We start from the raw sequence: 27,425 nt of genomic DNA, 5'->3' as shown, positions 1-27,425 counted from the left end.
TGATCAAATTTGAAGGTAGAATAGTAGTTTAAGACCAAATATAATCCATTAAAATTACTTTAAATATTTATCAACTTAAAAATTGTTTTAAGATAAGTACTTGTAAACCCCGCTAAAATCGGTAATTAATTAGTTAATAAATTGCATTTTAATTAGGAAAGCTAAAAATGCAAAAATAATATTAAAATAAGATAGAGATCGTCAAAACAAGAATTTTAATATCAATTTCGAAAATTTGGCCCAAAATCGGACCGGAAGGGTCGAACCGGTTGAACCGGAGCCCAAACCGGTTCCGTGGGTTCAACCAGACCCATAATATAAAAGAAGCATCAGCTTCTTCTTCCTCACTTCATACACCACGCAGCAAACAGAAAGGGGAAGAGGAGGAGATCCGTAACCCTCATCCAATCTTCAAACCACCGTATCTTCCTCGTTTGAGCTCCGATCGCTGCACCGTTTGCGGCCACGCGTCCAGCGCGTCAAGCTCTACCTTTCTATCCGAACAATTTCTCTCGTAAGCTTCCCATTAGGTTCAGAATCTCTATCCCTCTTTCTTTGGTAAACTTGAAAACCTATGGTGAATCTTGTCCAATTTTTGTGTTCTAGGTTCAAAATAGCTTCCGGAACTTGTGAGCTCAAGCTATTGAGCATATGGGTATGGTAAGAGCATCCTAACCCTATCTCAATCTTGTATTTGTAATGGAAAACTAAATTGGAATATATATATATATTAGGTGTAGGTTAAGTGGGTGTTTATGTATTGGAATTGAATTGGGATTACTTGGAGGTTTGTTGGTGACCAAGGCTTGCTTTGGGGTTGTTTGATTGAGCTTGGAGGGGCTGTAATTTTGTATTGAGAGGCTGCCTTGGATGAATTAAGTGATCGGCCAAGGTATGGTTTAAGTTTCGCATGTTTAATATTTACAGTGTTGTAAAAACTTAGGTTAGAGGAACCATAGGATAAGTTGAATTGTTAATAGCATTTAATGAGTAGCTTTGTATTGTTGTTAGCGTAATAGTTGGTGAACATATATTGGGATTATGAGGCCTTGAGGTTATTAATTTTATGCCCTTGGACTTGCTTATGATGGGTTGTGTTGGTGTTGATATAGATTGATGATTATGGTTGATGTTTGTTATTGAAAAGTTGTTATGTGAGTTGATGGTTTAATGTATGTGTGAGGGTTGATGATGGCTCATTGGATTGGTTAAAAATAGCTTGAAATGGTTCTTGATGAGGTAGAAATGGATGTGTTAGCAAATGTACGTGTTATAGGTAAGGAATTGTGAATGTGGGGAAAATGAGGTTTTGAAAGTGTTTTTGTAAAAATGATTTTGGGTGAACTTTGAAGGTCCATAATTTACTCCACAAATTCTTGTTTGAATTGTGATTTGTTGCAAATAATAGATTGTTTTAAGAGCTTTTAATTGATATCAACTTTGTGGAAAATAGAATTTTGTAGACGAAGTTATGGACGTTGTAAGTTGAGTGTTTAAAACTGTGTTCAGAATGGCCAAAATTGGTTTGTTGCAAGCTTTCTGGGCATTCTGCCCATTTTGAAAAACGTCCACCCACGCATACGCGTGGTTCACGCGCACGCATGGCGTGGAATTTTGGCGACGCATGCACGAGAGGCATGCGTATGCGTGTGTGCATATTCACGCGTACGCATGATTCACGCATATGCGTGACTTGATGTATGCTCCACGCGTGCACGTGGCCTACGCGTACGCGTGGATGCTGCCTGTTGCAAAAATCGATTTTGGCTATTTTTAAACCAATTTTCCACTTCTAAATCTCCATTTTCTTTCCTTTAAGGCTTAAAGTATGGTTCTAGGTCCAGTAGATAAAAGAAGCTAGGAAAATAAGATAACTTGGAGGTGAAGTAAAGTAAAAAAGGTGGTGATTTAGGTGTGAGAAGGCAGGTGGTACAAATGTGTGTGTGTGTGTGTGTGTGTGTGTGTGTGTGTGTGTGTGTGTGTGTGTGTGTGTGTGTGTGTGTGTGTCATAAAAATGGCTAACGAAAGGAAATAATATCGCACGTGAGCACTCTTTCTTGAAAGTGCGACCCCAGGAGATGGTAGAAGGTGAGGATCCCCTTCTCTGTTTCTTCTGGTATTGTAAAATCGCCCCCAGCAAGATGGTGGGATGTTAGAATCCCCTCCTTTGTTCCTCCTGGGCATATGAGAACGTACCTCCTGGGTAAACGCAAGAGCTGTGGTTTCGCCCCACTTGCTCCAGGTTGGTTAGTATAGAGGCTCCCCAGATAGACGCAAGAACTGTGGTTTTGCCCCCACTTGCTCCGGGATATGATGAGTTATGTATTAAGGTGCAATGAAATGATGAGTAAGTAATGAATGATTATGAAATGTTAATGATAGTATCTGAGATACGAGTTTTCCTGGGTAAGAACCTTGGCTTGCCACCACGTGTTCCAGGTTGAATCTCGACACTCTGTTGATCCTACCTCGTAAGGGTAACCAGGCACGTATGAATTCCCGGGTATGGATAGCCCCATTGAGTGATTATATGATGATTGAATGTGAACTCTATGCATAGCTCCTGGGGATGCGCAACGGGGGACAGTCTAAGGATTTCGGACTTGTCGGGTTAGTTGGATAACTGACAGATGGGCTCCTCAGCCATAGGACAGGCATGCATCATATGCATTTGTTTGTATTGGTTGTTATGCATTTCTTGGGTTTTCCTAATTGATATATATACCACCTGCTATCTGTTATACTTGCTATTTGAACTATCTGCTCACTACTTGTGCGTGAACTTATTTGGTTGCTTGTTTCTGTTGCATTATGAATGATGGAGGAATGGAGGAAATAGAGAAATAGTTTGGCGTTAAGTTTAGAATTAAACTTGAGTAAGTTAGGTAGATTTAGAATACCTATCCCTGTTTATGGCTTCTGATTAGTACTTAAGCTGGTTAACTGAATAATGGAGTTCTAGAATTGCCTATGGCATTCTCAGGACCGTATTTCTTATATACGTGGCACTTTTACCATGTTGAGAACCTCCGGTTCTCATTCCATATTGTATTGTTGTTTTTCAGATGCAGGTCGAGAGGCTCCTTGCTAGGCGTCTGGATCCTAGGAAGCGAAGTAGTCCTTGGATGTGTTTTGGCTTTCTATTTGTATATATGTATATATGTATTTAGCTTACTCTCCAAGTAACTTATGTATGCTGCTTCTCTTAGAGGTTGAGGGAGAGATAGGAGTTTACTTTGATATTTTGGTGTATTTTGGGATATTTTGGGAACACTTATGTTTGTTTGTTTATATATATATATCCTCCGGCCAGCCTTAGTTTCGCAGGCTGAGTCAGGGGCTAGTTATGCTGCTTCCTTGGTTGTCCTTTACTCTTTTGCTTATCTTTATCATGATCCTTTAGTTTTCTTAACACGCAAGTAATCCTTTCCGTTGAGCGTTGCGCTTTTAACTTTTCGCGATTTTGTTTACCGTTCGTTTCAAGGCTCCTAGTATATTATCCACTTCTCTATTATGTATTTATTATGCTGTTTAGAGGTCCGTAACACCACACTACCTCTGCTCTATGACTTAAGCGTAAAATTCTGAGTAGTAGGGTGTTACAATACTCTAATTTAAAATTAGAGATAATCTAATTAATTTTTTTCAGTTCATAAAATTACACTAAAAATCTCAATTATTCAAATTAATTATCAAAACCTCATTATTTTTTAATTACTAAAACTTTAAATTTTAAATAAGGAAATACCCAATTCTTATGAAAATTACATATAATCCTAATTAATTTTAAACTCAAAATATCATAAAATTTTATTTAATTACTTTTAGTAAAATAATTTTTTTAAAATAAAATTCTCAACAAATATTATAAATTATAAATAACTCATTATTTAATTTTCAAAAACTCGGGTTGTTACATGAGTAGTAGCAATATCACGGTTGTGTCCGAGTGATTTTCTCCTTGTTTCAGCACAGTGTTTCCTCAGTAGTAGTAGTAGTTGCCCTCGATCGATCTGTATAGACTTTTAGAGGGCTAGTTCCTTTTGTAAATATCTATAGGGTAAAGTACTAAATTGGTCCCCTACGTTTGAGCGTAATCTTGTTTTGGTCCTTAAGGTTTAAAGTGTCTTATTTGAATCCAAAAAGTTTTATTTAACTTCAATGTAGTCCCACCGTGAGGTCAAAGTTAAATAATTAATGGAATGTCCTACATGACAGCAGTACAAGAACAATGTCGATAATCTGGAGAACAAGTACAAGCTCCAAAGGCACAAAATTAACCGTGGATGCATCAATACATTTATTTATCATTCTCCTTAATTCTATAGAAAATATTTCATTTAAATTGTAAGAAAAATAATAAATAAATGTATTGATGCATCCACGATTGATTTTATGCCTCTGGAGCTTGTATTTGTTCTTCAGATTATCGACTTTGTTCTTGTACTGCTGTCATGTAGGACATTTCGTTAATTATTTAACTTTAATCTCACGATGGGACTACATTGAAGCTAAATAAAACTTTTTTGGATTCAAATATGACACTTTAAACCTTAAGGACCAAAACAGGATAATGCCCAAACATAGGGGACTAATTTAATACTTTACTCATCTCTATATATGTAAGTTGGAACGGGCTGTAAGGTAAGCCGTGAAATAATGCTTGGCGAGACTAGCATTGATCATGACGTGTTAGAAGTTAGATCGTTACATTTCTTCGGCAGATTATTCCTGCGGTTTTGGTGACTGACTTGAATAAAGATGATATGGATAATGCAAAGTTAGTGACTGACTTGAATGAAGATGATCCTCTGAGAGGCAAGGATAGCCTTGTTTTGATAATTACTTAATTAGATTATCAGCACTCTCATAGACGAATCTCTCTTGTGTAACAACTCATATTATTGAAACTTCTATTATAGATTATATACGATTTATTTTATTAACCTAAATTTATTATCTTATCTTTAGAGGACTATTTCATTAAAAGTAATTACATTAATTTTATAATTATTAAAGTTTGAAATAATTATGATTTATTATATTAGTTTGAACTATTTATTAGAAACTATTTTAATAGGCAAAGTTAAATTAATTTTTATAATTATTATTATCATTTGAGTTTGGATTAATTAATATTATTATATAATTGTTCTATAATAAGATATTTTACGTGATTGATTTTATGCTAACTAGAGTTTAAATTAATTAGAATTTTTATATAATTTTTATTATAATGAGATATTTTAAAAAAGTTAAAATTATTATTATTATTATTATATTGATATTTTATTTTTACCCATTTTAATTAAAGTAAGGGTTTATTTAATAATATTATTATCGAGTTCAAAATCAGCTAGTATGAGTAAATATCGATACTCTTCGATGAACTTAGCTTTGCTAATACTTAATCATATATCTTTTATTCTTATAATCATTATGTTACTAATGTCATTTATATTAGTAACTCCTACCTATTCATCCCTATATATATTATTACTTGTGTTTTAATATATCCAACTTTTATAGTTTTTTGTTTAAGATATTTATAACTTGAATTGCTGACTCATCAGCTTTGTATTGCAACACACAACCCCCCTTAAGACACCTAATCATCATTATCCCATTAATCATCATCATTCAACCGTGCATGATCCGTTTTTGATGAAAAACAAGAGAAAGAGCTGAGAGAAAGAAGAGAGAAATTGTGAATCCTTCCATGAACTTCCAACTTCAATTTTTTGAGCTCTGTTACTTCAATAAAAAATTTTATCCGATTAAATTGTTTGTGTCTTCCTCCTCTTCATGTTGACGCCACTTTTGTTCGGGAGAAATCAACAGTATAACTTTTTCTAAGTTTGCATGGTTCGACCAAAGTGAGGAGAAGGTAGAGTTTGATCATTTTATAATAATTAAATGTATTCTTGATGTGTGATTGTTAGTTTGATGATTATTGCTTGAAATTGAATGGATTTATGCTTGATTTTTGTTGAAATATTGGTGATTTTATGAACTTTATGGTTTGGCCTTGAGGAGACAGTCGTGAACCGAACTATTTTGGATGTGTTTGGGGCTGATTTCAAGTTATAATTTGATAAGATTTAGTGGTTGCAAGATTAAGGTGAACTCCGTGAAAAAACGGTAACCAAAAAGCTCAAAAATTGATTAAAATTCAAACAAAAACCTTAAGGAGAGGTTCGGTTTTGGTATGGAAGAGTGAACACCAACACAAAATTTATTTTTGAAGGTAAGATTATATTTTGATAAAGGATTTTAGTTAAAAATAGTAATTTTATAAGTTAATGCGTATTTTTGGTAATGAGTAAAAGTTTAGGAGTAAAATGGATATTTTATAAAAGTATAAGGATATTTTTTGATAATTATAATGTATATAAATTATTTTAGTAAGTTCGTAGAGTACGTTGGTTCAAGATATAAATCTTTTTAAAAGTTCGAAATTAAAATATAATTCCTAAAAGTTTAACGATAAGACTTTTAATAAACAGGTTTTTATTATTGAAATAATAATGTTATTACCCTTTTATTATTAATATTAGTCTACTCATAATAATATAATTATTATCCTTTTATTAAAGATATTATTTAGTTTGAATAATTGTTAATGAAAAAGTGAAACGGTAATCTTTTCTAAAAGCTTTAGAAAGACAAAGCAAATCTTAGAACTTTTGGATCCTCTTCATAAAATATATAGGAAAAGGTATGAGAGAATACATAATAGTATGTAAGACATTGAAAGAGGTGAAAGATAAGGAAGAGTTTTAAATAACGAAAAAGGAATTTTTGCTCTAATCGAATATTTAAAGAAAATAGAAATAATTTGAAAGAATAATTGCCATAGAAAGTAGAGAAAGAAGGCTGAAATAATGTTTTACAAAAACAATATGAAAGAACAAATGACTGAGAATGAGAATGGCTAAAACTAACTGAGAACTCGAAATTGAGAAAGATATAAGGATCGGTAAATGAGAACTAAGTGATTGAAGGTTTGTCTAGCAAGGGCGAGGGTTTTGTCCTGCTTGTCCAGTCCACGTACTGATTGATTGTTGAATTCGGAAAAATCCACAGTATTAATTGATTGTTGAACTCGGAAAAACCCACGTATTGATTGATTGTTAAACTCAGGGACACCTACGTACTGTTGACTTATGTTTTCCATTGTGCATATATTATGGCATCTAGCTTTGCGACGATTGCTGGTGATCACGTTCTGATGGTGTTCTTAACCATATCGACCAATATGCACGTACAGCATGCAATGAAAAACCATATTTGAAACTGGTTCTTAGGTAATGTCGGGTTGCATGGTGTAAACCGACACATAAGCTCATGATCTGCATAGAACAGATATGCATCATATTTGGTTGCGCATATTTCTGTGTTGTGTATTTCTGTGAATGTATGTGTAGTTTTGGTTAATTGCTTTTCTATTCTTTGTTTGTTGAAGTTGTATCTGTTCTATTTCTTGTTTGCTGTGTAATAAAGAATAAAATGAACTTAACTACTACCCCGACCCTACTAAGGACTCCCTAGTTCTTACCCCCTCTTTCCAACCCTTTCAGCTACAGGTGTGAAGGGTTATTGCAAAGTTGCAGAAGCATAGAAGAATTTGTTTGCGAGTTAAGTTGTTGTTAGGATTTATTTTTCCATTGCCTTATTAGTTGGAGTTTTATTCAGAGGAGTAGGTTTTGTAATTGGTTTTTGTATGTAATACTATAATGTATTATTAATATTAAGTATGTGAATATGTGTTATCAGTTCTTGATGGAAAACTTTTAACTTTTTGAAAAAACTGTCAACAAATTAACGTGTAAAGGCTCAATATTAAATAAATAATAAAGGAATTATGTTAGTAATGCCTTACTTTTGGCATGATCATGACGTGCTAGAAGATGGGTCGTTACATCTTGCGGCGGCTAGAAGTGGCTGAGCTTCCTCCACTACTTGCCATTGGAACACGTCCAATTTTAGAATGTGAAAAATGTAGGATTTTCTATTTCCAAAGAACAAATACGAGGAAGGCAGCAAGAAATGGCATTGTTCTGCTGACAATGATAGAGACTTTTTTGTCCATCTACGTCACCCTAACATGTAACGGGTCACGTGGCATCTAAGCATGACACTTTTGATTTTGGTTTCTCCCACAGTTTTAAAAAATATCAAAAATAATAATTTTGAGGCATATAACTGTAACATCTTTACTATTAGAATGTTACGCTTCCGACTGTGCCACTCTAATAGCGAGGATATTACGACGACTTCTATATACTTAATAATAAAATAGGAGCTTTTAACTCAAAACCGTATGGTTGTTTTCTTTGACAAACCAAAAGTACTTTTTCTTTTACTCCACACATTCATACATACAATTATATGTATACACAACGCTATTACATTCACATTTAATATATGTACATATGTACAAAATCCTGTCATAAAACCACAACTCCTATTCCTCTATACAAAAATGTAAACATCGACAACAAGGGCGAGGGAACAAAAATCTAAGATAACACAACCATAAAGCACAACCAAAAAGCACAGAAATGTAAAATCTCGCAAAATAATAAATAAATAATTAACAACTAACAAATAAATTAAATAAGACCAAAAAAGGATTAGAGAATTAATATTTATAATTTGAAAAAATAAAAATATTTAGGATGCAAATTAAAATGTGTATCTTAAGGGGTTTTAGCCCAAAGTTGGGCCAGCAGACTAAGGAAATGAAATTGGGCTACACCGGGCCCAAGCCCAAGTATTACCCACACTTAACACACAATTCAGCACATTCCTCATTCATTTTGGAAGGGGACAACTAAAATTTAGAGAAGGGAGAAGAGAGGAGAAAACCTAATCCTAACTCCACCTTTAAAGTTCCATAACTTTTGCTACGGAGCTCCGATTATCGCACCATTTGCAGCCACGCGAAGCTTGTCTCTCCCTCTTCAATTCTATTTGAATAGTTTGGTGATTAAATTGAAATCCCAATCCCATATTCTCATTCAAAGCTAAAACATATTTTTGGTTTTGGTATTGAGGACTTTTGGTGATTTTGATGTTATAGGGACTCTCTAGCTTGTGTTCTTAGTGGTATTCATCACTAATTTTAGTGGGTAAAAGTAAAGAACTCTTTTTTCCTCTTGGTTAATCAATTTATGAAAATCCTAGTTTTTAATATTGTGCCAAATTATATAATATGGTGTTAAATAGAGTAATTGGAAGCTTGGCTTGGTGGAATTTTGGAAAGAAAAGCTTGAAAGCTTGGAATTGCGACATTAAGGTACGGGTGGTAGTTTTGAGTAGGAATTATGTAAGGTTATGTGAAAACCTAGGTTACTTGCCCCTAGAATAAGTTGAATGAAATTGATTGTTGATGTATTTGAACAATGGCTTGTATGAGTATCATGTTGGTTGATGTGTTTTGACATGAAACTGAGGAGTGTGATGTGATATTATTGCAAGTGGATATTGTAATATATGTTGGTATCATGTTGCATGAAAATGAGTATGCCTGTTGAAGTTTTAATTGAGAATTAGATGTATGAATATTACGATTTGTGATATTGGGCCAGAGGCCGTGATAGGGTGAGAAAATCTCCTATGTGATAAGTTGAGGTGAACAGTGTGAATTATTGTATGAGAATTAGAGGATTGATTATTGGTTGATTGAGAGTTTGAATATATGGATGTTGCATATTGTTGATGAATATGGATATAGTTAATTGAATGTGTTAAATAAGTTGGAAGTGGGTTATTTAGGATTGGAATGGTTGAGGACTGATGAATGAGTGTTTAGGATGGTAGAAATGGTTTTGAACTGGTTTAGGATTGAATTGAATTGAGAATGGATGGAATTAAGGGATTAGATGAAATTGGTAAAAATAATATTTTTAGCCAACTTCGACGAGCTATAACTTGGCGCTCGGAGTTTGGATTTCAATGAGATTTGTCTTAAATTAAAGCTAGTAGAAATATCTTTAAAATGATCAAAGAATGAAGGAAAACTGAATTTTGTAGAAAAATTTATGAGAGTTTAAAATTAAATTCTACATAAGTTGCAGAAAACTAAGGTCATGCATACGCATGACCCGTACATACGCATGAGGGGTGTAACAGAAGAGAATTGATTTCGTGCGAGTTTCATGTGTACGCACAAAAACGAAGTTGCGCATACGCACCAGGAATGCGTACGCACAACCCGCATTTCCAGAATTGAATGTTTTTCGTGCGTGTTCCGTGCGTACGCGCAAAGGGGGACTTGTGGGTCGCACGAGGCATGCGTACGCACAACTGTCATGTTTTTCTAAGATGATGATTTTTAACTATTTTTGCTTATCCAATCTGCTGTTTTACTTCTGTAACCCATATTTGAGATCCGATAACTAGTTTCTAGGATTTGGAATGAATCTTATGCCTTTAAAACATTTTCCTAACGTTCCAAAATTTCGTAAATCGTATAATGGGTATGAACCGGTGAATTAGAGGGTAGAAAGTATTGGAAAGGAAAATATTGAGTTGAGGTGAGTTGGAACTGATTGCAGGAATGATTTGATGTGATTGAATAATGAGAATGACATGATATGATTGAATGATGAAATTGAGTTGATTCGAGAGTATAATGAGATATGATTAAATGATGAGATTGAGTTAATTCGAGAGGATAATGAGAATGAATTTGATTGATAATTGAGCTTCTGGGGTAGATACAAGGATTGTGGTTTTGTCCAGCTTGCTCCCAGTCAGTATTTGAGCTTTCGGGATAATATGCAAGGATGGTGGCTTTATCCCGCTTGCACCCTGTCAGAATTGAGACTTTGTTAACCCTCTGTCGTAAAATGTGGCCGGACATTTATACATTTCCGGATGTTTCCCCATGGACATTGATCAATGAATATAAGTTTGAACTTGGGTATGCACACACCGAGGGATTATCCAGGGTTAGCTACCGGACATGTCGGGTTTGGCTGTATAACCGACAGATGAGCTCATTGACCATAGGACAGGCATACATTATTGGCATTTGTGTGTTTTGTTTGAGTGTGCATCTTGTATTGGACTTGCCCATTTGAATAATTGTACCTATATGCTAATTGTTTTATCTGTTTTCTCTATTTGTGTATTCATTATTGGCATTTGTGTATTTTGTTTGGGTGTGCATTTTGTATTGGACTTGCCCATTTGAATAATTGTACCTATATGCTAATTGTTTTATCTGTTTTCTCTATTTGTGTATTCTTTGTATTGTCTTATATGTGTTTGCAGAGCTAAGAGATCCTTTATACTGACGGTGGTGATGCTGAGGGTTGTTCTTAATGAAAGGTGATGATTGAGAATTGTGGAAAAAAGAAAATAAAAGAAAAACTAAGAATGAATTGATAATATTGAAATTAAATTTTAATATTGAATTATTAAATGAGTTAGGAATCTATGATATTGAGAGAGATGATGATTTATATAAGGGAAAATTGAGATTTAAAGATTACTAATATAGTTGAGATTTAGTTTGTCTACCTTGATCAAATTAGTAAGAACCCTAGGCTTGAACTTTATGTGATTAGAGATTGGGATTACCTAACGAGTTCATGTGGTTTTACATAGTCTTTATTTGAAATTATTGCCCTGCTGAGAATCCCGTAAAGGATGATGTTCTCACCTATTTTGAAAATTATTACTTTTCAAATGCAGGTCCCGACGCTTCTCAGTGAGCAGGAGATTTATCTGGAAGGACAGTGAAGAAGACCTTTTATTCTGCTTTAATCTTAGACACTCTCCTTCTTTTGGAAACATTTATATTATGCACTTGCTTTGAAGACTTTCCTTTAGAGGCTTATGATGTATTTTGGAGAGATAGGTTATGTCTATCCAACAGTTTTACTGTTGTAACTCTAGCCGGCATAATCTTCGTGGGTCGAGACTAGTTGATACTTATATATGTCTCTTTACTCTTATTCTTCCTTCGAGCTTTTAATTATCTACCTTTCTCCCGACATGCTTATATATATACGTTATCGAGTGTGAGCGATCGACGAATTTTCTCGAGTTTTAAATCCTTTCACAGGCTTCTAGTGTAATACTTCTTTCTATATATACATATTTATATCTTAACCTTGTGTCGTAGCACCAAACCATAATTGAATTATGACTTAAGCATAAGGCAATAAATGGTAGGGTGTTACAGAAAACTCTTCATATGCTTTCTCATCCGTTTCCTGAAAAAGATAAGGTTGTAGGGAGGTGAGAACCTAACCACATGGTCTCACCAGGAAGTTTAGAATTATTATAAGAGGATACTATAAAGAAATGAAGGGATTTCAAACGTAAATGATTATCACTCGTCCTATGAATTTTTTTGAAAACCAACAGCTAATCATCCAAAATCCGAATTCACATTTTAATTTATAAAAAGACTCAATCAAACATAATATCCAAAAGATTTTACCACATACCAACAAACCACTCTAACCAGACTTGTTGATAATTTAACTAATTATGGCCTCCGGCCCAAATCATAATCATACCACGGCCTCCGGCCCAACATATAAGCAAACCATGGCCTTTGACCCAAACTATAATCAATTAACCACCATAATTCCGAACCAACAGCCATAATCACAAGTAATGAAGTTCAAACACAATCAAGAGCAATTACAGCAAATATGACAATTAGCAGTTAAATAGAAATATTCATATAGGCAAACCAAATACAATATACACATCCAAACAATGTCACATAAATGCATATGATACATGCATGTCCTACTGGTCATGAGCTCACTTGTCGATTATAATGCCAAGCCCAACACACACCCGGTAGCTAAGCTGGATATGGAACACCACAATGCAGAGTAAATGGGACCAAATCGCAACCCTTACATCTTACTCGCTTAATCCGGAGCAAGTAGGACAAACCACAACCCTTGCATCTTATCCAGACGGTGTTTAAAGTCTCAACCTAGAGCAAGTTGGACAAAACCACAATCCTTGCATCAGGTGTTTCATCAATAATCATTAACTTTAATCAAATCGGAATCAAAACTGCAATTATATTTAATCATATTTCAATATCATAACCAAATCTACAATTTTATCTAATCGTGTTTTCAAGTAACCAAGTTCTCAAAACAATTTCAATTTCATTTTTGAATTTTGGGCCTTTCGAAAGTCTCAGAAAGCATTCTATTTCGCCAATCAAATCTAAATACTTCAAATTCACTAAATCTTTCAAAACATAATCTCTTTAATTAGAATTAATCAACCGACTCATTTTCAAATTAACCAAGTTTTTCAAAACTAACTTAAGCATGAAACTTTTTCTAAAAGACTCAAAAGTCATTTTATTCTTAAATACTCATTTTCATTACTTTATTTTTCATTAAAATCCTCAAAACATCACTCTTTAATTTAAATCAATTCAATAAAACTCGTTTCCATTCAAGAAAGTACTCAAAACATATTTCTTTTCATAGTTAGCCGAACCGAAATAAGTTGAATATCCAATTCACTTCTATTAGTTTCGTTTCCTCTAAAACTCTTTAAAATATAGTCCTTAAACCAAAGTTAATCAAACAAAAATCCATTTCGGTTCAATCAAATTCAAATGATTTAAAATCACTTATATACTTATAAAAATTTTGACAGTATCTCCTCTAAAACTCGGACTTTGCCACCCTTCAAGGGTCCCAACCAAACCAAACTAGACATCTCTCAACCATCCAAATCATTTCCAATAAATCATTATCACAACAATACCAACTCGACTCAAGGAAATTAACAAAATCCAGAATTCAAGCAGCCAATCCCATCAATCGCAATAATTCATCCGCAATTATCAAAACACGTTCAAATACTCGATAATCATTTTATCACAATCCAGAAACCAATTTCAAGAAACTAGTTTAATCATTAAACCCCGACTTCATCAATTACTCATCATATTTCAATCCCACAATAAACATAGTGTTATAGCAACCACTAACCAAACATTCTCATTCAATCAATAAATCAATCAAATAAACAATCACATTTATCAAAAACAACTCAGTTCAATCCATAAGACTCACGTAATCATAAAAATACATTTTTCGCATCAATATCGACTTGTAACAATTTTTGGAAGTAAAATAAGTTTAAGAAAAAGCCCATACCTCGAGTAGTCAAAATCCGAAAGCTATAAAACGCACAAAAAGTCCTTTTTCTCCCGGCCTGCAGCAGCGGCAACCGCAATCTTAGCTCCACTCTACTTTCGCAGCAACCATAGCAATTTTAATCGCACATGCAAGAATCGAAACTCAACTCCATGGCAATAAAGCCACAAAAATCTCAGCAACATATAACTAAAACTGATTTTCAAGGGTTCCAGAATGAAAACGCTTACTGTAACTAAAGAGGAATGACTAAATTGAACAGCAGCGGCTCAAGCAATGGTTCCAGCGCCCACAACCATGGTAGCGTAGCCTACAACAGCGGCAATGGCGAACGGCTCCCCTTCCATCTCGTTTCTCACCACGACAGATCCAACAGCAACGACGGAGCAACTCAAAACGACGAGCAGCGACAGCTCCCTTTCCTCCAGCTCGCGTGCAGTAGCACCGATGGAGGATGTGGCAGTGACGACGACGACATACAAAAGCCGGCGGCACTCTTCCAACTCCCTTAAGCTCGCACATCTCTCCCTCCTCGCATTTATCACCCTCAGCGAATGGTGACGACCCTCCAACGGCGGCGACAATGGTAGTAACGGCTGCGACAGCTCTCTCTGATCCTCGATGGCAACGACTGGACGAGACGCGGTGGCTCCACGACAGCTCCTCCCCTCAACGCCCTCTCATATTCGCGGGCACGTGCACATGCGTTGGGTTAAAGGGGCTGAGGGGTGACGGCTAGAGTATGGTGTGGGTGAGTGTATGTTGTATTATTATAGGGTTAGATTGGTGTGGATAGAAATTAAGGTTTAGTTCATTTTAGTAATTTTAATATAATTAAGGAGTAGAATATTAATTTAAAATTAATTTAATTCAACATAATTAGCTTTAAAAATACTAAATTATTTTTTAACTTATAAATTATTTTTAACTAAATTTTTTTTAAAATTATAAATAAATATCATAATCTAATTTTTAAAAATTCGGAGTCTTACAATGACTCATTTCACTTTCATAAAAATATTAACTGAGAAGATAATTAAATTCTAATTTATTTTTTAAAAATTTTGTTTTAATTTTTTTTAATTATTAGAGTAATAATTAATTTTATTTTTTTTATTATAAAATGATCTTTTGGTTACAATAATAAAATAAATTATTTAGGCTTTTAACAAAAAATATTAAAATAATCATAAAAATACACCCTATATATATATATATATATATTATTATATTTTTAAAAAAATATATATAATAAATAAAGACTAAAAAAATATAATTCACCTGTCGACTTCGTACTTGTTTATTTTCTTTAAAATATTGATCAAGGTAATCGTCTTATTATGGAAGCTAGTGGTGCACATGGCCCGACCCGACTCGAAGATTCGATCCAATTCTGAACACTTTAGGAGTTATTTTGGTGTGATTTCATCGGATCTAGGGTTGGATAAGGGTCTCAAAAATAGACCCGGTCATTATTTCGGGTCGGGTCCGGGCCATGGCTCGGGTCACCCGAAGTCGACCCGGTGGCCTAGTCATCATACACAATTAATATTTTGTGTTATTAATGATGGATGATGGCTATTCTTATATAGAATTTAAGTATTGTAAACTTTAATATTTTGTGTTATTAGTCATTATAAGACTATAAGTTAATATTTTATGTTTAAAATACATAAGATTTTAGACTAATGTATAATATTGTGTTATTTATATTGATTTAAATATTTAGTGTTATTAGATAATATTAGTATTGATTATGGTTATGCTTTAATTTTAGAGAATAGTTGGTTTTTGTTATATTTTTCTAAGTGAATTTTACCATGTCAAATAATGGTTGGAGTTTTGGAAATTTGGATATTTTCACATGCTAATTTATAAGAAGGTATCAAGGTAATGTAGTGTTAACGACCTGGTTTTCATCCGATTTTTACCCGATATAAACGGGCCCGGAAGTGTATAAGTTTTATCGGGTCTAGGACCAGGTTCGGATCTAATAAATAGATCCGATATATATTTCAGGTCGAATCTAAGTCACATCAAACCCGGTTTCACTCGACCCATGTGCACCCTAATGGAAGCAAGTACCAATAAAAAAAAATACCTAACTCAAATTTTAAATTTTTCTTAATCTCCTCAAATAAATCACTAACCGTCTGTCCCCTGACCTTCCCGCAGTCCCCCTTTACGATCACACCACTACCAAGGGCTCTCAATTCAACCACTGCTAACAATGAGCCTCCAGTCCCCTCTGAATCCCCAAACAGGATCAAACAGAAGGAGAAGGACTGCTCCGAGTTCCCCTTCCAACGATGTAATCGACGTTGACAATTTCGTCTTCACACCAGTCACTCACAAGGGCACAGACAAGACCACACCCATCTCCGTCGAACACTACGCCCTAGACAGGGACCTCCAGCTCGCAATCGCCGCCTCCCTCGCCGTCCCACTACCTCACCTCATCAACATATCCGACGACGACGACGACGACGACGACGACGTCAGCATCCTCGCTGCAAAACCCGAAAATACCCCTTTCGGGAAACGAAGAAAGAGGGACAACAATGAGAACGAGAAAGGCGAGTCCTCCAACAGCGCCCCACCATTCATCTGCGAAATCTGCACCGAAACAAAGTCATTAGTGGAGTCTTTCTGCGTCACCGGTTGCCATCACTCTTACTGCAACGACTGTGTGGTACTGTATGTTGGGTCGAAGCTTCAGGAGAATGTGATTAACATTCGGTGTCCGGTGCCAGGATGCAAGGGACTTTTAGAGCTGGAAGATTGTCGTGAGATTCTCCCGAAGGAGGTTTTCGATCGATGGGGGATGGCCATGTGTGAGGCTGTGGTTGTCGAGGGTGAGAGATTCTATTGCCCTTTCAAGGACTGCTCAGCGCTTATGATCAACGACGGCGGAGAGTTGGTGAGGCAATCAGAGTGCCCTAACTGTCGGAGGCTGTTCTGTGCCCAGTGCAAGGTTGCTTGGCATGATAGGATTGGCTGCGACGAGTTTCAGACCCTGAATAAGGATGAGAGGGAGAAGGAGGATATTATGCTGATGAATCTGGCTAAAACCAAGAAGTGGAGGAGGTGCCCCATGTGCAAGTATTATGTTGAGAAATCTCAGGGCTGCATGTACATGAAATGCAGGTTAGATGTTCGATTGATATTTGATTGACTTGTGGTTATTAATATTATTATATCATAACTCTCATATTCTTGCCCTTTAATCTAGGGTGTTTGACAAGACAAAATTACGTGCTTAACTATCCATATTCATCTTCATGTAATCTTAGAAGATTAAAACCATTGATGATGCTGCTACATCATACCGTATTGCTACATATTCCCTAGTTAATATTTTTCCTGTGTTTTTGGGTGACAGATGTGGATATGCCTTCTGTTACAGCTGTGGAGCCCTTTCCAACAATAATACCCACTATTGCAGCAGCTGCAAGCGTTAAGTGCATAGTTCTTAGAGCTAAGAATTACTTGGCTTGAGACTTAGAGCTAACTGCAGACCACCAAAACCCTTAACTAGTGGTTCATCCTTTAACTACTTGTATAGATGTTAATGCCTATGGATCTTTGTTAGTTTATTTGCTCAAATCATAATATTTAAGAAAGGCTTGAATATAGTTTATCCCATAATTCCGTTTTATCTAATACTGAATTTGGCACTTATATGTTTGTTAATTCAGCCATATTATTTTTCCCTTTTTCTGTTTATAACTCTGCACAAGATTGCAACTTTTATATAAAATGACAGCTCAGTGCAAAAACATTTCTCATTCACGCGAGGTCCAGGAAAAACCACGTCCAAATGACGTAATATACATCACTGGCTGTTTTCACAGTTTAAACCGGTGGCTTTGAGGTCACACAGAGATAACTCAACCATTGTTCCAAGACTCTCTTTAAGATTGCAACTTTTGTATGGGATAACATATTTTCAATGAGATTCAAATGCAAGCAATAACAATAGAGTATATAGACACATCAAGCAAAAAGAGGGTCAAAATTGTCATGTCGCATATAGATCATGGCAATGATGGATTATATACTATAGCCAACTGTACCATTAAGAAAATATATTAGTGATGCGGAAAATTTTAATGGCCCTTTTGGGGAGCATAATATGTTTATGTTGAAGGTTCAAAATCAATTACACGAGCGAAAGAACAACAATTTTCAGAACCTACCCTTACAATTAAACGGTTTAGGACCCTTGCCATTTACATTTTTCCTAGTCAAATGAGAGAGTTTTTTGAGATTTTTTTCTGTAAGTTGAAATGCTGCAGTGAGGACAAACGTATTCCAGCCCATCAGTTTTAGCATAGTCCTGCCATCATAAACAAATCAGAGACAAAGATGAAAAGTTTTCTATTCACTTCTTTAAAGTTTGTGCACAGTGACACTTGCTGCCCAGATGCGAAAATCGCATTTCAATTTGGTATTCACTTGTATACACATCCCAATTGTGACTAAGCCACAAGCAAGACCATAACTTAATAATTACAATCCAACCCAAAATAAAGACGATTGAAATTTCAAATCCAACTTCACTTCCCCTTGAAATTTTTTCACCCACCAAAATGGCAACAAAGACAATTGTCATTAAGCCTTAAATTGCAACATATTTGACAAAAAAAAGGTGGTAAATCTTTTAAGGCTTTTACTAACCATGAAATTGTTAGTTGTTAAGAATTTAGATCAATAAGGCATTGAGACTTAAGAGTCAAAGTTCCATAATACCTTAAATGCCCCAAGTCCCTGCCGCTTATCACATCCAAAGTGAGCCCACTCACCACATATACCACAGTTCACCCAGTCCCCTGCTGCACTACTGTTGAGCCAACATGAAAAGTTAAAGATAGTAAATAAGACATAATTTGTCAAATTTCAGTTATATAATAGAGAGGAGACAGACCTGTGACACAACAAGCAGCACTCCCCATCTACGTCATCGTGAGCTAATTCATATTCTAAAAGATAAGTCTCATAATGTCTCTTCAATGTATTGCCAACACCCTGATAACAGAAAGAAACTGTCAATGCTTCTAAGATTGCACATATTCTTAAGTTAAAAGTCCTGAGAATAGCAATAAGCACGAATGCAATCGTTTGCAAACCACAAATACACGCAAAATGTTTCCAATTTATTCACAAAGTTCTAAGAACGATTAAACAGATATTGCGCACAAAAATATTTCTTGTTTTCCTTTTCCATTTTGTAGAACTTGTTATGAAAAGAACAGACAGTATTTCATGTGAAGGAAAATAGAATCTCTGACAAAGCTGACACAATGGATAATGTAACTAGAATATCAGATAATTATAGCACAATGAGCAATTGACTTAGGTACGCCACGTCTAAGTCAGCATTTGCATATACAATTTAACATTTTGGTGTTCACTAGAGCTCACAATAATTGCACTTCAGGGAACACCTGATTATCAGAATCAATCATAAGTACAAAACATGCAAATCAGCTTGACATCGTGCCAATGGAATTTACTAAAATTAGCAGCAACAAAAGAAGCACCAAGTATAGACAAGTTACTCACCTCCCAAGCCCAGAACAAGTTATGTTCAAACTTCAATGCAAAAAGTAGGAGAGGGAAATGATAAGAACACGAACTCCTAATACTTAAACAAGGGAATAAGCAATGCATATACTACAATGAATGCTTAACTATGTAAGAGAGTACTAAAAAAAAGGGAAAAGTATGCATACCATGCTGTTGTAAACTAAAACAAACTACTGAATGCTTGATATGGACAAGAACAACATAGGAAAACAGAGGTAAAAAAAAAAAACCACACTGATCTCAAATTTAAGATGCTTGATAAAACTGTCAATAAAAAAAAAAGGATTATTTAGGAAAGGGGAATGACGTGAAATGTAAGGAAACATTCGGTAACAGTGTTTAGCAGGGGGGGAATGACTTGTAATGAGGAAAACAGAGATAACATTACAATCCATACCGTCATTCTATTTGTCAAAGTGTGATTGCGCATCTTTGAGAAAACTTGCCCTTTCCAGTTGATACCATTCCCAACATGAAAGCCTCCTCTTGAAACCACCTGAAATGCTAATGTGTTAGTCACAAATTCTAGAATATCATGCAACTAGCTTTACATAGTCAAATGTTCGTACCTCTCTATACAGGTTGAAAAGATCAAGGCGTTTTGCATTGAGAATGGCATCAGGAAACTCCGCTATCCCACCCGGTGGGACTAGGCGATTATGCCCTCGATGGATCAGAAACTGCATCACATCCCTCAAGAATTCCTCCTGCCAGACAATTTATGAGAAACCCAGTCAAAGATTAAACAAAAATTGCATTGATAATATCATATCTGACACAAGGATAAGGTCAAACATGGCATGATATCAATGAGGATAGCAAAGAGCACCAAGCAAAAATCAAGTAAACACCTCTGAGCAAACTCGTATCGGAGCTCTGTCACAACCATGCTTTTTCATAGGTAGCGGATTTAAAGAAATAACCTGAAGAGCTTGAAATGTGTTTAATGCAGATTTCCTCTTTGGTACAGAATTTATGCCTACAACATTATGCCTAATAGGAGCAAGTAACTGATTTGACTTTCCATGTTCCCCATGCCTTTCACCCTCAGATAATCCCGAAAAGGGAAGAGTCTTATGATAATTAGAATGAGGAATTGGTCTCATTGCAGCAAAATCTAATTTATGTCTATCACTACGAAAATCCTCTGACTTTTTCCTAGAGCATGGTTCAAATCTTTTTCGACTAGGTGCTGGAGGCATCAGCCATGTAGGATGCCCAGAGAAAACAGGATCATTACTAGAGTTTTCTTTCCCCTTCCTAGTACAAAAGAAAAGGAGACGTTCAGCATCATCTTTATGAAATGATGCAACCGGCAATCCTTGAATACTAGCAACTCCCAAAATCACTAGGCTACGGTATGATACATTAGGAGCCAGCTGTCTCAGAATCTGTGAACAAATAACAAAACACCCAAGTCAAAAGATAAGGTCCTGCACTAAATTGAAACTTAAGTAAATGAGAATTCAACAAAGATCATGCTGTCACAACTGCTTAAAAGATCAAGCCAATTCATTGGAGAGGATAATAAATAACTTCATATGTTCTGCCAAAATAATATTTAGCTGTTCAAAATATAGAAAAGCCAAGAAGCTAACAATGTAATATAGACCTAATACAACAACAACGCCATTCATTGGAGAGGATTATAAATAACTTCATATGTTCTGCCAAAATAATATTTAGCTGTTCAAAATATAGAAAAGACGAGAAGCTCACAATGTAATATTACAGACCTAATACAACGACGCCAGTGGGGTCAGCTACATAGATCAAATGACGTCATTATGCCATATCATATATCATATTTATAGCAACACTATTTACGCATAGATCACCTTTCACCACCTCGTGTATAGTCCATTTAGGTCTTTCTCTATCTTTCAGCACTTGTCTCACCCTTCTAACTAGATGCTCTGCCAATCTTCTTCCCACATGTCCAAATCACCTAAGACAAAATTCTACTATCATTTCAACAAAAGATTCTACACCAACTTTCTCTCTTACATCCTCATTCCATATTCTATCTATACGTGTTTGGCCGCTCATCCATCTAAACATCCACATCTCTGCTAAACTAAACTTGTGTTCACACTTACCCTTTTATGGTCCAATACTCCGTTCCATATAACATAGCTGATCTAATTATAGTGCAATAAAATTTACCCTTAAATTTTGTAGGTACTTTTTTGTCACATTAAAACTAGACACACTTCAACACTAACCAGCCCGCTTGAATCCTGTACAATAAGATGCTTTCCCAGTTTTCACTTCTATGTTAGTGTTTCCCCTCCTCTTTTCGAACTTACATTCCATATATTCAGCCTTACTATGGGTTATGCACAAAGAATTCATCTTTAAAGCTTCTCTAAACAAATCTAATATATAATTTAAATCTTCCCTTAATTCTCCCATAAAGATGATGTCATCGACAAAAAGCATGTACCACGGAAGTTTGATTATGATAGATAAACTTCAATTTTTTTTTTTTTTATTTCTGTCACAAACACCAAAAATAACTAAAAGATGGCATTCAAACAATTTCAGCTATTCCTTCTATTTCTCGAATGAAATCATGCCTGCTTTAAAAAGTCTGAGAGACCAGTATAAGGACCTTTAAAGCATAAGTTAAAAGACAACAACATTTTATGTGACCTTATACTGGAAATGAAGGACCATCAACCATGTAAGGCTTCATAAACAAAGTTTATAATAATCATATATAACACAATAGAGAAATCCTGTCTTGCAAATCCTCCTATATTGGCTAGCATTGCTTAATCTTCTCACCAACTAACAAAATGGAATTATTTACTTGAGCAGTGTATACCACTTTATTTATTAAATCTACATATAGCATCTCATAAATCCATACATCTTGTTAATATAACTAGTGCATCCAAGTAACCAAGTTATTCATCATCATAACAGAAGCAAGAACTTCCATATAAAAAAGACACCATCAAAGTTGATCATTAACCTGTGAAGCCCATGCAGGAACACGCATGCAAACTTCAAAGACGCTTGATCCACAGGCTACTGAGGATGATCTTCGAGGCTCAGAGTAAGACAATTTGCTTCGTACGTGATTAGGAACTGCTTGAACAAGCTGACTCTTCTCAATGAGCTCTTTTTTAATATGATTCTCCAAAAGCTGAGGAAATCCCAAAGAAAGTAGAAAAATAGTACGAGTAAATAAGAAGTTAAAAGAGTACAGATGTTGAAGGTCATGAAAACATAATTCACCCTTGCCTGATCATTAAAACAAGTATCTGCACTACCAGACACCAAAAGTGATATATGAGCAGAGCTACAAGTGGATATATCACAACGCATGGTCACCACACCACGTGAGAATGTTGCTGCCTGGAGAGGTGGCAGTGGAGCACTATAAAATACGTTCAATGGGAAAAATAATCAAATAATGACAGAATAAGATGCTGAAAAGAAAAAAAGAAAGAAAAAGAAGAGAAGAAACTAGAGAATAAAAACTCATAGTCCTAGTATGGCCAACTCTTTGCCTATTCCACAAATTCTTGTGTTATTTACACTAGATGTTATGATGTTATTTAATCAATATAACTGACCCCACCTATGAGGATAATATTTGAGTTATTGTTGTTAAACAAGTCATATCAGTTCAAAAGTTAAATATTATTGCTCCTAAAAAATACACGCGTGGATTTGTTTGACAGTCACTTATAAAATATCCCAGTCAACCAAAATAATCCTATATTCCTATTTTCAACAGAATAATATATAATTAAACATCACAGGAATATAAATGTGTCATCTACCACAAACATCAAATACCTTGTTCGGTTGTAAAGTTTACATCCACGTATCTGCAGAAAGGCCAGAACAAAGTGAAAACAGAAATACTAGACATCAGCAATTAAAAGAACTTCCCAGTAAGGAGAGTACAAATAGTAGACCAGATGGATTTGAGGTCAACAGTTAAAAGGTAGAATAAAACCACTCTATATTTAAATTGTGTTAACAAACAAATTTTACATGATAATATCATTATGTCCTTTGACCCCCATATATTGGGAAAAAGCTTGGTGTTGTTACACTTATATGGTCACTAATTAGACCAGATTTTCATTATTCCAGTGATTTAAGGAAAAACCACTGCATCATTCGGCACTTATCCTCGATGTGATCTTGATATTGGATAAACAGTTTACTTTGGGTGTGTTATTGATGAAACATAACAACCTTTAAGAATAAAAAAGGTTAGGAACAAGTACCAAACTGATCCATCCATATTCCTCTATCGTATTATGTTCATGTAGATTGATTGTCCAGACAATTTGAAAAATGCAATAAGTTTTTCTTCAAATAATGACAGATCTTTTTAAGGTCCAAATTTAGTACAACAGCTGATCAAAGGAAAGCAAGCAATTTCAAGGAAAAAGCATACAAAGATGCAGCAAATCCTTTTATTCAGAGCACATATTACAAGTTGTTAAGCATTTGAAATGCCGTACATCCAACACCCAAAAAGGAACAAAAGATAACCCAAGAACTGCAAACAATCATATACAGGCCACTTACTTCTGTACATAGGAGAGCATTAAGTCCATCCTCTAATGACCCCAATAAAAAAGCATCCTTTTTCAAGGAAAGAAAGAAAGAAGCAAAAAAAATTAGTTTGTAACAGGTAGGTATTAAGGGGAGTTACAATAACAACCTTCTCAAAAGCCAAATAGCTAAGTCATGCATGCCTACCGAAGTGCAATTAACTCCACAAACAAGAAATCTCATGTTCACATCAGTATCATATATTGTTATAGCAGAAATGCTCTCAGGTTCAGTCTCCTCCTGTTCTATATCATGTTCACTTGTACCAACATCAATATTGGGAGGGTCACCAAGAATTTGTGGCCCAAGCTTGCCACCACCTTTATTATTGTTAGGAGGAAAGACATTGTTTCGTACACAGTATAGTCTGAAAGTTGCAAGAGCAAGCTGGAAAGCATCCCATGTGTGACTCGATGTGCTGCAGTGCATAATATCAATCATCAGAAACAAAATATTATTTCATATACATGCTATATATATATTGATTAATATATGTATATACATAAGAAACAATCCATAGCAAAACTGCATCCAATTTCTGCAACTTGCTAAAGGCAATTAAAAGGAGCAAAAATATCTCATCTCATTGCTTCATCACTAGAAGCCAAAGTTAATTAGTGAAGTGTGATGACAATCTGATAGAAACAAGTTGTTTGTTCCTTTTAAGCTAGTTTAGCAGGTTTAGTAGCAGTAGGGCTAGGCCTAGCTGCTGCTCATAAATACTAGGGATTAGTTAGTTTTATGTCAGTTAGAGAAAAAGAAAAATCTGTTCAGTTTGTTAGTTCAGGAGAGGAAAATTCTCCCAGAGAGTTGGTTAGTTCCAACAGTATACTTCAATAAGGGGATTGTGATTCACAATCCCCAGTTCATCAATAAAATCCCTAATTCTGCTAGATCTCAGTTCCTATCACAATCATAAACCCATTGCCACCCAGGAAAGAACAGAAATGAGTATACACAATGATAAAAGTAAAGCTCAACAGCCAAGCTGGTAAATGACCATACCTCTGTGCCACTGAGAACAAAGCTTGATGAAAATGAGAAGCTGCATACTTTGAAAAGTCATTTTCCCAATATATGGTGTAAGGAATTCCCTGCCAAACAGAACCTTAATTAAATTGCTTTTCACTGGAAATGGGAGTTAGGAAAAATATAATCACATTTACTAATTTTCATTAGAAAAAAGCCCATATCTTGTACTGTCACGTCTTTAAGGGCCATTTCGAGTAGATAAGTTATTTAAGCACTTCTATGAAAGGAACTACTAAAAAATAGCTAATGCATAAGTTATATTATAGAAGGTATATGGTAAGATTAACATAAGTGTTTCTTTTGAGTATTTCTGAAAAAATGCAGATTAAGAAGCTAGATATTTTAGATTCTCAAAAAGCACTAAAAATGACTTTTTGGGATGTTATAAGCTTTATGGCTAAATGTGACCAAAAAATATTAAAATTGTCACTTTTAACTTCCATAGAATTAAAATAAAATGATACGCGGGTTTATCAGAACAGGTGGTAAGTCCTGCTTTAGCACCCAAATTTAACAATGATCTCTTTAAATTCTTTCAGACCAATCTAACTTTTCAGATAAAAAAATTACTATAGATTGCCTGCTATCAATGTGACCTTAGAGTGGAGTGCCTCTGCCAAGTTTTCTCCCTTAGGAGTTTCCAAATAAACCTACAAAATCACCGGAAAATAGGTTGGAAACAAAACACCACGCCATCCATGTCAAACAATCATGAAAGAAAATCACTATTCATATGACACTCACAGTATTAGGTAATTTTGAACAAAACAATGCACATAATGCTTCTGGACTAGACAGGTCAAAATCTTCCCATATAAGAGATCCAATTTCTCCACTTTCTTCTAGCTGTCTACCTTGTAGGTAAACAAAATCTGGCTGCAGTTGCTCAATTACTCGACCGAGTTCATCCACAGTAGGTTTAGTTAATACCGTCACCTAAAGAATTCTCATACAAGTTCAACATGCCATTCCATCAGAATTCTTCTAAATGCAAATCAAACAAAACAAAAAAAAAAATAAAACAAAAGGAACGAACTCAGTGGTCACCTCAAGACGACCAGAGGAAGAAAGCTCCGGAAAGGGGTATTGTGATTGATTCTCAGAAGCAGAAGCTTCCTCTTGCTTCTCTTTTTGCTTATCCTCACATGATTTACCACCATTCAGGACAGCAAGAAGACTAGAATGCCTTGAAGAACCCTGAGAATGGAACATCATTTTTTATGCATGCCAGAGGCACAACTTCTCCAGTTAAATATCAGTAAAAAAAAGGCACATTAACAATTCTCACTAAAAGAACTAAAAACCCAAAACTACTACAATAACTTCTTCAATGTTCCCCAACTGGTCTATCTGTCTATCTATCTATCTATCTATCTATCAACCCAACGCCTCTAACCATTGCAAAACCACCAAAACAAAAGAAATCATAGAACACCAAATTAACTCCTCAAGATGGCAAATCCACCAAGAAATAAGCAAGTATGAAGAAGGTTCTGGCTTGCAAAAACCCAGCAATTTGGCGAATAAAATAAAGGAACTTTGAGAAAGAAGAGAAGGCAGCGAGCAAGATCAAGGGGAGGCAAGAATTCTGCGAACCAAATTGGTCAAAACGAGGTAAAATCCTCAATCCACAGCTAGGCTAAAACGAAGAAATCAGAAGGAAAATCCAAACCCCTAAATCGAAGAAACGCTGCCTAATAGGTCTGAAAAGGAAGCAAATTGTTTAACCCCCAATTCACCACCAAACTAAAAGACCCGTTAGTAAATTAGAAAGAAAAATAAATGGAATAAAAAAATAACAAATTACTTATGCGCCTTAAAACAAAAACAAAATGAATAAAGAAAGAAAGAAAGAAAGAAAAACTGAGAGACCTTTTTGTGTTTGTGTGTATTGAGGGCACAGTCCCTAAAACATTCTTACTCTTGAAAGCACAAGTGATTGGGGTCAGTCAAAGTAACCAACATCACCACACAAAAAGCATTAAAAATCCTGCCCACGTTGTTGTTGTTGTTTGGCCAGCGATTTCCTAAATCCATATACGTACGATTCTG

The 27,425-nt window shown here is 35.2% G+C and overlaps 2 protein-coding genes and 2 long non-coding RNA genes across 5 annotated transcripts; 2 read left to right on the top strand and 2 right to left on the bottom strand.

Annotated features, from left to right (window-relative positions):
* The first annotated feature begins 350 nt into the window (after positions 1-350).
* On the top strand, positions 351-3,356 carry LOC112735930 (uncharacterized). The gene is made up of 4 exons (XR_003168625.3): positions 351-514; positions 607-660; positions 735-892; positions 3,066-3,356. It is a non-coding gene; the product is annotated as an uncharacterized lncRNA (long non-coding RNA).
* An 8,678-nt stretch (positions 3,357-12,034) lies between these two features.
* Positions 12,035-14,953, bottom strand: LOC112738393 (uncharacterized). Of its 2 annotated transcripts, XR_003813072.2 has the most exons (4): positions 14,396-14,929; positions 14,166-14,257; positions 12,797-12,973; positions 12,035-12,230 (listed from the first exon to the last, which is right to left on the bottom strand). It is a non-coding gene; the product is annotated as an uncharacterized lncRNA (long non-coding RNA). The 2 variants fall into 2 exon arrangements; XR_003169369.3 differs by lacking the exon at positions 12,035-12,230 and having other exon boundaries at positions 12,577-12,973; positions 14,396-14,953.
* Positions 14,954-16,035: 1,082 nt separating this feature from the next.
* On the top strand, positions 16,036-17,828 carry LOC112738392 (E3 ubiquitin-protein ligase RSL1). Its single transcript, XM_025788837.3, has 2 exons — positions 16,036-17,312; positions 17,548-17,828. Exons 1-2 carry the CDS (start codon positions 16,396-16,398, stop codon positions 17,624-17,626), a joined length of 996 nt encoding a protein of 331 aa, XP_025644622.1. The 5' UTR covers positions 16,036-16,395; the 3' UTR covers positions 17,627-17,828.
* Positions 17,829-18,174: 346 nt separating this feature from the next.
* Positions 18,175-27,162, bottom strand: LOC112738391 (AT-rich interactive domain-containing protein 4). The gene is made up of 15 exons (XM_025788836.2): positions 26,421-27,162; positions 26,118-26,309; positions 25,970-26,023; positions 25,347-25,435; positions 24,489-24,759; positions 24,315-24,371; positions 23,568-23,599; positions 23,007-23,142; positions 22,735-22,908; positions 20,606-21,145; positions 20,324-20,461; positions 20,152-20,250; positions 19,093-19,193; positions 18,918-19,008; positions 18,175-18,504 (listed from the first exon to the last, which is right to left on the bottom strand). Exons 1-15 carry the CDS (start codon positions 26,586-26,588, stop codon positions 18,409-18,411), a joined length of 2,238 nt encoding a protein of 745 aa, XP_025644621.1. The 5' UTR covers positions 26,589-27,162; the 3' UTR covers positions 18,175-18,408.
* Between the last annotated feature and the right edge of the window lie 263 nt (positions 27,163-27,425).

The sequence above is a fragment of the Arachis hypogaea genome, chromosome 13 (assembly GCF_003086295.3).
Source record: "Arachis hypogaea cultivar Tifrunner chromosome 13, arahy.Tifrunner.gnm2.J5K5, whole genome shotgun sequence".
NCBI lineage: Eukaryota > Viridiplantae > Streptophyta > Magnoliopsida > Fabales > Fabaceae > Arachis > Arachis hypogaea.
The sequence above is the reverse complement of the archived record's forward strand: the minus strand, read 5'-3'. Positions and strand labels throughout refer to the sequence as shown.